General features: G+C 40.0%; 1 protein-coding gene across 2 annotated transcripts in view; it reads right to left on the bottom strand.

Moving 5' to 3' along the window:
- Window positions 1-13163, bottom strand: part of Ipo11 (importin 11) — a 137047-nt gene that overhangs the window by 121061 nt on the left and 2823 nt on the right. For both annotated transcript variants that reach the window (XM_028783923.1, XM_028783928.1), the window contains exons 2-3: window positions 5819-5962; window positions 760-860 (exon numbers count right to left, since the gene is read on the bottom strand). In XM_028783923.1, coding sequence (XP_028639756.1) covers window positions 760-860; window positions 5819-5956 — 239 coding nt within the window. In that variant the 5' untranslated portion in view covers window positions 5957-5962. The remainder of the gene's footprint in view (window positions 1-759; window positions 861-5818; window positions 5963-13163) is intronic.

Genomic DNA, 13163 nt, shown 5'->3' with positions numbered 1-13163 from the left:
TCATACTAAAGTTCGGCCTAAAAATACTCCAGTTCTTTCTGATACTGTTCAAGGGTAGGCTTTGAAATAGTCAGAATAAAACAAATGAAAACCTATAGAGTTTTAGTGCCACCTACTGGAGAGAACAGCTTATGTTATATATTCGGCAAGATCTATTTTCTAACAAAATTCCAGACTTGACTGCACTGCCTGTCCATAAAGTACATTATGTGTTAATTAATTCTTAAAATGAATCTTCTCACTTTACCCTTACCTTACAGTTAAAGCTTAATCTAGCGAAACTGTAAATGTATGGTATCCATCCATTCTTCCCAGAGAAAATGCAAAACACAGAAATGAAGATTCATTGAATGCAGACATAGCATGGGATTTCCTTTTCAAAAATCAAAACATCTTACTTCTTTAAGAGGATTCTGACACTCAATTTGATCCTCAGAAGCTGAACACTAAGAAAGGCAGGCAAAAATACACACAAGTATGCATGCATGGGAAGACACAAACCCATGTAGAAAAACAACAATGTGGTTGTTGAACTATGCAAATACATTTCTCCAGTAGTTAACACACTTGTTTTCTCTTACACAGCAAATGTTTCACACATCTCCATGCCGTGCTTACACAAGTATCATGCTCACTTCTCTGCTGTCCCAATTTAGCACTTATGCAAATAAGCATTTGACACATTCTTGTGCACACACAGATACCATCTCCATCTTCTGTAATTTGGAATGGGTTACACTTCGGGCCGAGAGAACTTACTGAGGTGCTACACGTCTCCAGTAACGATCAATCCCATGTTTAAAATACAGCACAGCAAGCCACCTTACATTTATATCAAGGGTGTGATTCGTAAAAATATTCTGTGAATAAAAAAAGTGTATTAGAATAAACATGCAATCATTTAAAAATATAATTAACATACCAAAATAAAGCATGGATTTGTCTACTTCACTTTTTGTGGGTCTGTACTATTGCATGTGCGTGTGTGTTCATTGTGTGGATGGCTTCATATGGAAGTCAAAGGACAACCTCAGATGTCATCTCAGAAATGCCACCCTTTTCAATCAGGGTTTCTCAAGGGCCTAGAGATCACCATTAGGTCAGACTGGCATGCCAGTGAGTTCCTGGACTATCCTGTCTCCAGCTCCACTGCACCTGTCATAGTTCTGAGGAGCAAACTGGAGTCCTCATGTTTAAGAGGCAAACCTTCACCAAGCAGCCCTGTATGTTTGATTCTTTCTTTTTTCTTGGTTTTTCGAGACAGGGTTTCTCTGTGTAGCCCTGGCTGTCCTGGAACTCACTCTGTAGACCAGGCTGGCCTCGAACTCAGAAATCAACCTGTCTCTGTCTCCCAAGTGCTGGGATTAAAGGCATGTACCACACCCGGCATATGTTTGATTCTTGAGAAAATATCTCGAGTATCTCCGGTTGGTCAATATACATTGCTTCACAGACCTTGAACTTTATGCCTCCACCTCCAGGTATACACCACCAGGTACTCAGCTCATGGGATATTGAGGATTGAACCCCAGGCTTCATGCATGTTAGGCCAGTACTCTAGCAATTGACTTACAACCTCAGCCCAGAATTTTTTTTTGTTTATTTTGTTTAAATTTCATCATTATATATATCACATTGATATCTTCTTAAAATATATACTTCTACAATGTATACTAAGAAAGGCCTACTTAGCCAGGTGTTACTGTAACCCCAGCATTTGGAGTGTTCAGGCAGGTAAATCTCAAGACCAGATCAGCCTGAGATAAACAGTAAGAGCCTGAGATAAACAGAAGATTGCATGCCTATTCAATAGCATCCCACTAAGTTTAACCAACAGATAAATATGTAAAGATGCATTATACTATTCTTTCAAGTATGTTAGAAAATGTCCTTAATAAAAAGTTGAAAGTAACAAGTAAACTGATTCTGTTAACTGAATTGAGAAGACCTACTCTAGAATTGGGGGCACTGTTGCTGGGCAAATATCCTAGACCATAGAAACAGAAGAATCGTTCACTGCATTCTGCCTTCTGAGCATGGACTCAATGTGACCAGCGGCCTCATGCTCCTGCTATCATTCCTTTCCAACCATGATGGAATGGATTCTTGAACTGTGAATGAATCTCAATAAACTTGTCCTTCCATAAACTAGTTTTGCTGGAGTATTTTATCGCAATAGGAAAGGTAACTAAATAAGAAAACAATAGCCTATTCCACAATTACAAGACTACTTACCAATGCAATCACGCTCATGAGGCTAGAGAAATGGTTCAACAATTAAGAATATGTGTTGTTCTTCCAGAGCACCTGGATTCAGTCCCCAGAATACAAATGGAGGGTCACAACTGTCTGTAACTGCAGATCCAGTGGGATCTGATGGCCTCTTCTGGCCTCAGTAGGCACTGAATGCACATGGTACATACACACATATACAGGCACACACTCGTGAGATTTAAAAAAACAAAAATCAATCATGCTTACAGATGAGTCTGATAGCACTTTGCCTGTCCATTCAACAGGGTCTCACTGTGTAGCTAGAGCTGGAAGTTACTATGTAGACCAGGATTTCTGCAAACTCACAAGAGATCCACCTGCTTTCATCTAGAGTACTGGGATTAAAAGTGTGGACTATCATGCCTGGCACAATAGCACTTTTAAGTGATATAAGGTGAGATGTGATATAATAATTTATGTTAGTAAATTCAGTAACCTGTAGTTACTGTTTTATACAATGGTGGCAAACTATGAAAACAAGAATGCAGTTAAACCATGCAACATGATCTTGGTGATCAATGAGGAAATTTCTATTGCCCACTAAGCTATAAAAGGGTTAGTCTGGGGAACTGGAGAGATGGCTCAGTGGAGAAGAAAGCCTACTAGTTTTGCAGAGGGCCTGGATTGACTGCCTAAGACCCATATCAGATGGCTCACAACTGTCAATTAATCTCAGGAAGATCCAATGGCTTCTTCTGGTCTCTGAGGGCGCCAAGCACACATATGGGACACACACAGGCAAAACACTTATTCACATAAAACAAATTTTTTAAAAAATCCTAGTCCAAGCCAAGCATGATGGTGCTTGTATTTAATTGTAGCACTTAGGAAGCAATGTTATCTCTTTAAGTTTCAGGCCAGTCTGATCCACATAACAAGTTCCAGACCAGCCAGTGCTACACAGTAAGACCAACCTCCAAAATACAATAAAATATAATTTTAAAATAGTAACCCAGTGCCCCTGCTCCCCCTCTGTTACCCTGTGCAAACCCCCATCTCTAGCTCCATCTCCCTCAGTATGAGTTTGGTATGAGTCTACATGTCCAGGCTAGACTTTAACTTGTTGGGGTAATCTTTCTTCACCGTGTGTGAAGGTGTGTCTCTGTATTTGCATTTGTTAATTCTGAATCAGCAGAGAACTAAGTGCTAGCAGGATTCTGCTACTGTCATTTCTATGGCACATCACCAGGTTTTCTACTTTGTAAATATTCATCTTTCCTCACCTGACTAAAGGCAATCTAGAAATAGATCAGAGCTGTCTCGATACTGATTGGTTATAATAAGAGCTGACAGTCAATATCTAGAGCAGGAAATAGGGGGTAGAACTTCTAGGCAAAGAGAGAATGATGGCAGAGGGAAAGAAATCAGATGGTAGCCGAGCCGAGAAAGGTATATAGCTAGCCACAGAGCTGGCTGTACGCCAGACAGTCAGGGTAAGTTACATGAGCTAGCTGGGATGCTGCCCTAGTAATAAGCCTAAACCTAAAAATATAGAAGCCTCCATGTCATTATTGACTCTGCCAGTGGGTATGAGAAAGTCTCAGTGTATTAACCGGCTATGCAGACTAACCTAGCCTCAAACTTAAGATCCTCTTGCCTCATTGCATCACCCCCGAGTGCTGGGATTATGAGATTACCATGCCCAATTCAAAAACTATTTTATCCTCAATATCCAAAATGCTGAGGCAAAAAGCATTCAAAACTAGCCTGTTCGAGGAAACAAACTGCACACCAGCCTAAGCTAGATAATAAAACTTTTTTAAAGTTTGAGCTGGGGATATAATTCAGCGGGGAGAATGCTCACCTATCATGCATAAAACTCCAGGTCCCATATCCACCACCTTATAATCTGAGCATAGTGGAACATGTTTATAACCCAATACTTGGGAAGTGGAGGCCAGAGAATCAAAAATTCAAAATCTCCTTGGTTACACTACATGTTGAAGACTGGAAATAGGGAGACCAGGTCCCTATGTATATATGTATGTATGTATATATGCACGTATGTATTTGTATGCATATGTGCATGACTCTCTAAAGCAGTGGTTCTCAAGCTGTGGGTCAAGACCCCTTTAGGGGAATCACAATCAGATATCCTGCAGATCAGATATTTACATTACAATTTATAACAGTAGCAAAATTACAGTTATGAAGTAGCACTAAAATAATTTTATGGTTGGGGGTCACCACATGAGGAAGTGTGGTAAATGGTCACAGTATTAGGAAAAGTTGAGAACCACTGCTCCAAAGTAATCCACCAAAGCAGCAGAAGCCATGCATACAGCCTTTTATACAAATGTCTATCTACGCAGGCTAGGTCTGGTGGAAAACGCCTATAACTTCAACACTGGAGAGTTAGATGGGAGGGTCACTGAATCTGAAGTCAGCACCTGCTACACAACAAGACCCGGTCTCAATCCCCTCCTCCAAAGACTCTAAATACCAAACACATATACACTAATAAATAAAAATAGTATATGAAAATACACCAATATAACAATTAATGTTAACTTAAAGCAAAATGCAAACACAAAAAAGGAGAAAAAATCAGCTTAAGTAGTTACTAGTAATTCATATATTCGTTCAGGAAGTGAAGGCAGAGAACAGAGTTCAATGCCAGAAAATATAAAAGATCCTCTGTCTAAAAATATTTAAATTTCTAGATTGGAAAAAAATCAACAATATTTTGCCAGTCATGGGGGTACATGCCTTTAATTCTAGCAACCAGAAGGCAGAGACAAGCTGATACCACTGTGTTAATGGCCAGTCTGGTCTACATACCAAGTCCCAGGCAAACCAGGGCTACACAGTGAGACCTTGTCTCAGCAAAACCAAAAACAATGTTTTAAAGTGAAATACAGGATACGAAGGGAGATCAGGTCGATGGTGAGTACTTGCTAGCACACACTAGACCCTAGATTTGTTCTCCATTACTGAAAAAAGAAAAAAAAAAAAAACCCTAGTAAAAGAAAAAAATGACAAATACTGAACACGGTATTCCTAATACTCATGCTGATGCTGAGCCCTCCAAGTAAATGCGCTGAGACGGGGTAAAGAGAAGACACGACCTTCGTCTCCACCCACCTCAGCACTGGTGTGCCAGAAAGCAGAAAGTCATTCATCAACCCCAAAAAACAGAGCTAAAGAAAGTGACTTCCTCTATTAAAAGTTTAAATTAGGCCAAGTAGTGGTGGTGTATGCCTTTGATCCCAGCACTCAGGAGCCAGAGGCAGGTGGATTCCTTTGAGTTTAAGGCCAGCCTGATCTACAGAGTGAGTTCCAGAACAGCGAGGATTACATAGAGAAACTCTGTCTCGAATAAATAAAAAACAAAACAAAAGTTTTAATTAAATTACAATAAGAAAGATCTAAAATGTTGATTCATCAAAAAATACTTGCGAACACCCTCAAGAGCTTTACATTACTATGATGATGGTGACAATGGCAGCCAAACATCTGGATCAGTTTCAGTAAATCTATAAACCCCGATAGTTACAGAACTAGTAAAATAATGATGTCTCACTTTATTTCAAGAACTACTTACCAGCAACACTGAGTAGAAACCTGGCTGTGTCTCCCACTGTTTCAACTGCTCCTCGGCTGGCTTTAAGACAGCAGTATCCTGACTGGTGGCCTGTGTTAAGACCTGAAGAACTACAGAGCTGGCACTATTGAGATCCATGGAAGCCTGCAATTATAAGTTAGCACACTTGAATACATATTATATATAATACAAAAATGCACAGTAACATAAATGGAGGAAAATCTGCAGGATTTGAAAAACACTTTCTCCTATTCACCCAGGTTCTGACTTTTACCTTTTCTATGTACTAGCTACATTACTTAGAACTCCCATAATTCCAATTACTTTACATAAATCAATATATTTCTAAAGAAAATTGTCTTTTACTGTTTCAAAAAGTAAATGTACAATAAAATTGGAGAGTCCACATACACAAAACCTCAAGTTTCCAAATTCTGATTAAATACCATTTCCTAGAAAGCCAGAGGCAGAGGCAGGCGGATTTCTGAGTTCGAGGCCAACCTGGTCTACAGAGTGAGTTCCAGGACAGCTGGGGCTACACACAGAGAAACCCTGTCCGAAAAACCAAAAAAAAAAAGAAAGCCAGAGGCAACTGGGATCCTCCTACCTCAGCCTCCCCTCCCTAGTGTTATCAAAATCATTGAAAGTGAACAGAGAGAGAGATGCATACTCAATGATACTTGAAAATAAACTGAGTTAAATGCAATCCTTGCATATAGCAGGAATGTCTCAAAAACAAAGGAGGGATAAAAAAAATCTTGTTATGAGGCTGGAAAGATGGCTCAGTGGTTAAGAGCTCTGACTGTTCTTCCAGAGGACCCAGGTTCAACTCCTAGCAACCACATGGTGGTTCACAACCATCTGTAATGGGATCCGATGCCCTCTTCCAGTGTTCACCAAAGACAGTGAACGTACTCACATATATAGAATAAATTAATCTTTAAAAAAATTAAAAATTAGCCGGGCGGTGGTGGCGCATGCCTTTAATCCCAGCACTTGGGAGGCAGAAGCAGGTGGATTTCTAAGTTTGAGGCCAGCCTGGTGGACAGAGTAGAGTTCCAGGACAGCCAGGGCTACACAGAGAAACCCTGTCTTGAAAAATCAAAACTAAATAAATAAATAAATAAGTAAATAAATAAATATTAAAAAAATAAAAAATAAAATAATTTTTTTTAAAAAGAAAATCTTGTTCTGTGATAAATGACTATGTACCTTCCCCAGGTAATATGCTGAAATCTAATGCCTAATTTTGGTGTTTGGAACTGAGAAGTTAGGAAGGTATTAGACCATCAGGACAGATTTCCCCAAGCACAGTCTAAATGTGCCTGTAAGAGGACATCAGAGAGCTACCTTAGTCTTTCTGCCATATAAGGATACAATAAAAGTCTTCAATCAGTAAGATGCTGGCACCTTGAGTTCAAGGCCAGCCTAGCCTATGTAATGGACCATGTCTCAGATTAAAAGCAAGGCCAGCAAGATGTCTCAGAGGACCTACCACCAACCCTGATGTGATGACCTGCATTCAAATTCCAGGACCAACATAGTTCAGAGAATCAACTCCCACAAAGTAAGTAGTCCTCTGACCTCCCCATATACGCTGTGGTAACACGCACCACACCACACAAATAAATAAATGAGGACGTTAAGTGATAAAGGTGTCTTAGAAATAACTATAGAAATGGTTTGCCAAAGAATGACACCAACCTCTCAACACAAGACCTCCACAACTCTAAAGGGAAGCGTTGCTTCCTGTCCACTTTGGTTACGAGTTCAGATAGTTTAAAGCAGACGCTCTAATTGGAAAGACACTGTCAACCTAAAGGACAGATGATTACAAGTGCTAGAGTATTTTGTTTTGCCTGAAACAGAGACTCTATATAGCCGCAGCTGCCTAGAATTTGTTATGTAGACCAGGCTGGCCTCAAACCCAGAGATCTGCCTGACTCTTCCACTAGTGTGCTAGGATTAAAGGTGTGTACCACCATGATTCAAAAGAGCCACTGTTAAATGTCCCCCAAGTAGATTTCTGAAAATCAAGAGTTCTAGGCCAGCCTGGACAACTTAGCAAGACTGCATCCCATTTTTTGAAAAAAGGGGTGGGATGTAACGTAGTACAGCACTTGCCTGTCATGCACAGGGACGTGGGTTCTATACATATACGCATGTAAAACAATTAACAAAAAAAGAGTCCATGAACAGAGCCAAAAAGAGGATATGGGAGGGTGGAAAGGGAAGGAGAAAATGATGTAATTATATTAAAATCTCAAAAAAAAAGGTAATTTTTAAAAAGGAAGCAAGCTAGATAGTAAGCAAATGAACCAACCATGGGGCTGGAGCAAGACTCAGCAGGTAAGAGCACCTGTTGTTCTTACAGAAGACTCACATCTGGATCCCACCCGCTGAGGAGTCCATTCCCTTTTCTGGCCTCCACATGCAGACCACACACACACACACAAAACAAGCATAAGACATATAACAAATTTAAAACAGAAACATTACTATACTGGAAAGCTTAAAGAAAGAAACGGTTTATTAACTTAAACAAAGCTCTCTTTTTTCGAGACAGGATCTTACTATGCAGCTCTGACTGTCCTGGAACTTACTATGTAGACCAGGCTGGCTTGGAACTCACAAACATCTATCCACCTGCTTCCTGCCTCTATGGTGCTGGGATTAAAGGTATATTATTATACCTTAATATTAGTGTAGGGCATGTTGGTACACACTTGTAATCCCAACAACACTCTGGAGACTAAGGTAAGAGGATTATGAATTCAGGGCCAGCCTAGGCTACATAGCTAGATCTTGGAAGAAAAAAGGAAAAAATAGGGAAGAAAAAATAGGGAGAAGGAGAAAAGGGGGATGACCACTTGTAGGAAAAAAAAATTAATTCTGACTCTAGCAAATTCTGAATCTAGCAAAACTGCTAGATTCCCTAGACGAGCCACCACAATACTCAATCTAGTTCTAACGTCCTGCTAATGAACAGAGCCACTAAAGTTCACGGCAAACATCACCTTCTGTGGACATTTCCGACTGCACAGACAGGAAAGCACTACTTCATGCTGATCTACCTTCTAAACACTTCTATTACTATACCTATTGCCTTGCTTAATTGTAGCTTATCTAACAAACCATGAACTACTAAAAGTTAAAAAATGTATACTCTTCATTCATACACGCCATCCTATTTCATCACAGAATAAAGCATGCAGGTATGCTCACCTACAGCAGGATAGCATTGCCTACACTGGGTTGAGCTATCTACATCAATGTATACTAAGCAGGAAAATTCCCCACAGACATGGCAACAGGGCCATATAATGAGGCAATTCTTCCCAGGTGACCCTAGTTTGTGTCCAGTTGACAACAAAAGTGAAGCAATAACAATCCCTCAACCCAGATTTTCTAATGTCTGACAGCCTTAATCGTTCTGTTAACACTATTAAAATCTGACATGTTAGTATGAATAGATCACTACAGTACAGCCTCTCAATTTAAACTTAATAGCCAGGGAAAAGGGACTTGAATTTGCTCAAAATGTATCCTAAAAACTAGAACAGTACCTGGCATAGAGTAATAAAAAATAGTTGTTAAGCTGACTTGTCTGTTACTGAAGTGTGAGTCCAAAGACTCACAGCTGTTCTGCATCTGAAACCCAAAAGATTCTGGGCAGCCACCATCTCAGTCTCTTCACTGTATTACCATGTTTGGTTTAAATAAACTAGATAGTAACAACAATAACCAAAAAAGCTGTTAAATGAATTTGGCCAAATACAGTCACACTTGAAACCCTGGCACCCAGAAGACACAGACGATCACTTCCAGTTTGAGCCAACATAGTCTATGTACAAGTTTCAAACTTCCCAAGACTACTTACTAAAGCACTATCTCAAAATACAAACAGCAAAAAATAATCAATTTTTGAATAATTCCTGGTCTCTACTATGGCTGAGTAAAGCCACAAAAAGCAGCCAAGCCTCTCCCTTTTTAGGCCTCCTCAGTCTAACCTTCTCAGAACATAATATTCCTGATATCACTTATCTAATTCCACCTACATTCACAGTCTTTAACAATAAAACAGCCTCTACTGGCCATGCACCACTCTGAAAGAAATATACCATAGGAATCTTTGCATTCAATTCTACAAGGGGGAAAAAAACAACAAGCTAAAATATACTGTAAAGACTGTGGTAAGCTGCTATGAAAGAAGGCCTAGCTGCTTGTACTCTAGTAAGCTTAGCAGAGGCTTCCTCACAGGGAAGGAAAAAGCATGGTCTTGAAAGATGAGTAAGAGCTCCCAAGCTGAGTGCATGCTGTAGGTAGTTAGACATATTCCTGGCATTACATGATCTGAATGGATTTGAATCCAATTACTTTTGAAGAATTATAGTTTAGCATGACAGAGCATGAGTAAACGACAGGGATTTATAGAAAATTAAATCTATCTGCACCTTGATCTGTGCACTGCCAGCCTCCAAAACTATTTGAAAATATACTTCTAGTATAACCTACCTAGTCTGTATGTAACACAGCAAGAATGCCTTTAAAGAGTGAGAAGGGAAAGACATAAGTTAACAGCCTCTGCAGGAAAAAGAAAGCACTACTAGGAACACACAGAGCTACTAGGTTCCATATCTAGTATTTAAGAAAGAAATACTCTGGAGCTGGAGGAATGGTTCAGTGTACTGACTGCTCTTCCAAAGGACCCTGGTTCAATTCCCAGCACCCACATGGCAGCTCACAACTGTCTGCAACTCCAAGATCTGACAACCTCACACAGACATACGTGCAGGCAAAAAAAAAAAAAAAAAAAAGCAAACAAACAATAGCAATGTGCATAAAATAAATAAATAAATTTTTAAAAACAAATAACTACTCATGATTGGGAGTTACCTGTTTAGGGATATACTAGTGACTAGTCACAAAGAGTATGGGAGTAACTAGCCACTTTTTGATGGATTTAAGGCTACTCAGTGAGCTGGAACCTATACCTGACACTGGGGAGTCAGGAACCTGAGGCTAGTGGACTCATGGCCTAGAGGAAGACTAATTACTATCACTCTGTTAAAGGAACATAGCAGTAAAATTACTCCTATTAAAATACCCCTATGCCCATAGATCAGTGCCACGCTCAACCTTCTTAATAGAAGATTTTCCTAGCAGTAGATTAAACACAGAAATCTACAGTTTGACAACATGCAGAAAGTAAGATTTTGGAGCACTCAGTATTAAACAGAATGCCTTCATCACACCCTTCCCCTCAAATCTCCAGGATCTATGGAGAAGAGGAGGCAGAAAGACTGTAAGAGTCAGAAGAGATGAATGTGTCTTCCAGACAACAGAACTTACACATACATGAATTCACAGAGACTGTGATAGCATACAGAAGAAATGTACAGCTTCAAGCCAGACCAGGTCCTAGCACTGAGAAGGGGAAATGGACATGGGGTCCCATCCCTAACCAAGAAGCTATCTGTAGCTGACATCTGTGGTCAAAGGGGGGGAAAGTCACAATTCTCCAATAACGTGCCATTGAGTGTATCAACCATACTCTGCTGCTGTTCCAACACCAAACAAACTCAATAGCATTTTGGTGAACTTTTGTGTTTGTTGTTTGTTTGGGGGGGGGAGGTTTTGTTTTTGTTTCTTTGTCTTACTGGTTTTTACCTATTTTGTTTTGATGTCTGTGGTTGTTTGTTTGTTTGGGGTTGTTTTTGTGTTTGGGTTTTTGAGAGAACACATGAGGTTGGGTGGGTAGGGAGGTGGGGAGAATATGGGAAAAACTAGAGGAGGAGAAAATATTAAAATATACTGCATGGGAAAATTCAGTTAAAGAATAAAAGAAAGAAATGTTGGTGGTTGGGCAGCACAGATAGCTCAGTGGTTAAGAGCACTGGCTGCTCTGGCAGAGAACCTGCATCTGATTCCCAGCATCCACTTGGTAGCTCATAACTATCTGTAACTCCACTTCCAGGAGATCCACCACCCTCTTTGGGCCTCGGTATCAGGCACATATATGGTACAATAACATATATGTAGACAAGACATCCATACAAATAAAAATAAATAAATAATTTTCTTTAAAAAAAAAAAAGTAGGGCTGGAGAGATGGCTCAGAGGATAAGAGCACTGACTGCTCTTCCAAAGGCCCTGAGGTCAATTCCCAGCAACCACACAATGACTCATAACCATCTGTAATGAGATCTGGTCCCCTCTTCTGGCCTGTAGGCATACATGTAAACAGAACACTGTATATATAATAAATAAATCTTTTTTTTTTAAAGGTCACTGTTAAATTCCTAGCTGTCATTCCCAGTTTTGATACAATGAAGTCTGACACTGACCAACTAACAGGACCAGGAAAACAATAGTCTGAATCAGAGGCAGTTATGAATAGATATCTGAACCAGTTTCTTTGACAAAATAAATCAGAATTAATAACAGTCTTACCCAACTGTGAGTCCTGTGCTACTACTACAGCAGACACAAGATGAGCCAACTAGCACAATAGTGGTAAGTCTGTTACAGCGAAACCAACTCTATCTGACTGAATTTGATGCCCACTCCACAGCAGGGAACTCACATCTGGTACTGTAAAACCAGCCAAATGCCCTGGATGGAGAGGTCATAAGCCCTAGAAGGGAAGCTACTGCAGTTGTTTTCCAAAATTGACACAATGTTCTCCTCAAAACTGCTCTTAACATTACTGTTCACAGATTCGTGCTCCATCTGCTTTGGTCAGAGAAGCTTTTTGCAGTGGTCAGTAGTGACAACAGAGACTCCTAATTGGTCAAAGTGCTGAGACTAAATTATTGTTGAATGCCCAGCCATATATGTGACATCTATGACACTGATTCCAAGGCTCATCATGGAAGGGGCAAAAAGAACTCACGAGTCAGAAGAAGCAGGGCTGAGGGTAGGTCGAATGTCAACTATTGCACTCTAATCACAGCACCTGTGCCTACCTGCACAAAACTGCAAGGTGTGAGGGACAGTGATGACTCAGTAGGTAAATCTATTCTACAAGCATGGGGACCTGAGTTCAAATCCCCAGCACCTATATAAAAAGCTAAGCATGGGTGCACATTTCTATAACCACAACATGGGGTAGGAGGCAAAACCAGGTAGATCATAAGAGAACTTGCTTTGCCACTCAGCCAACCTAGCTTAAATGGAAGTTAGACACCCTATTCAAGGAAACAATTTGTATTGTCTTCTAGCTTCCTTGTGCAAGCAAATGATCTCAACACACACACACACACACACACTTCACCACATCATATCAACACTGCCATGGAAAGGAAAAAGGAAAGGAAAAAGGAAAGGAAAAAGGAAAGGAAAA

Source organism: Grammomys surdaster, unplaced genomic scaffold, assembly GCF_004785775.1.
Source record: "Grammomys surdaster isolate TR1022 unplaced genomic scaffold, NIH_TR_1.0 99, whole genome shotgun sequence".
Classification (NCBI taxonomy): domain Eukaryota; kingdom Metazoa; phylum Chordata; class Mammalia; order Rodentia; family Muridae; genus Grammomys; species Grammomys surdaster.
Note: the sequence above shows the minus strand (reverse complement) of the source record. Positions and strands in the feature narration are given on the sequence as shown.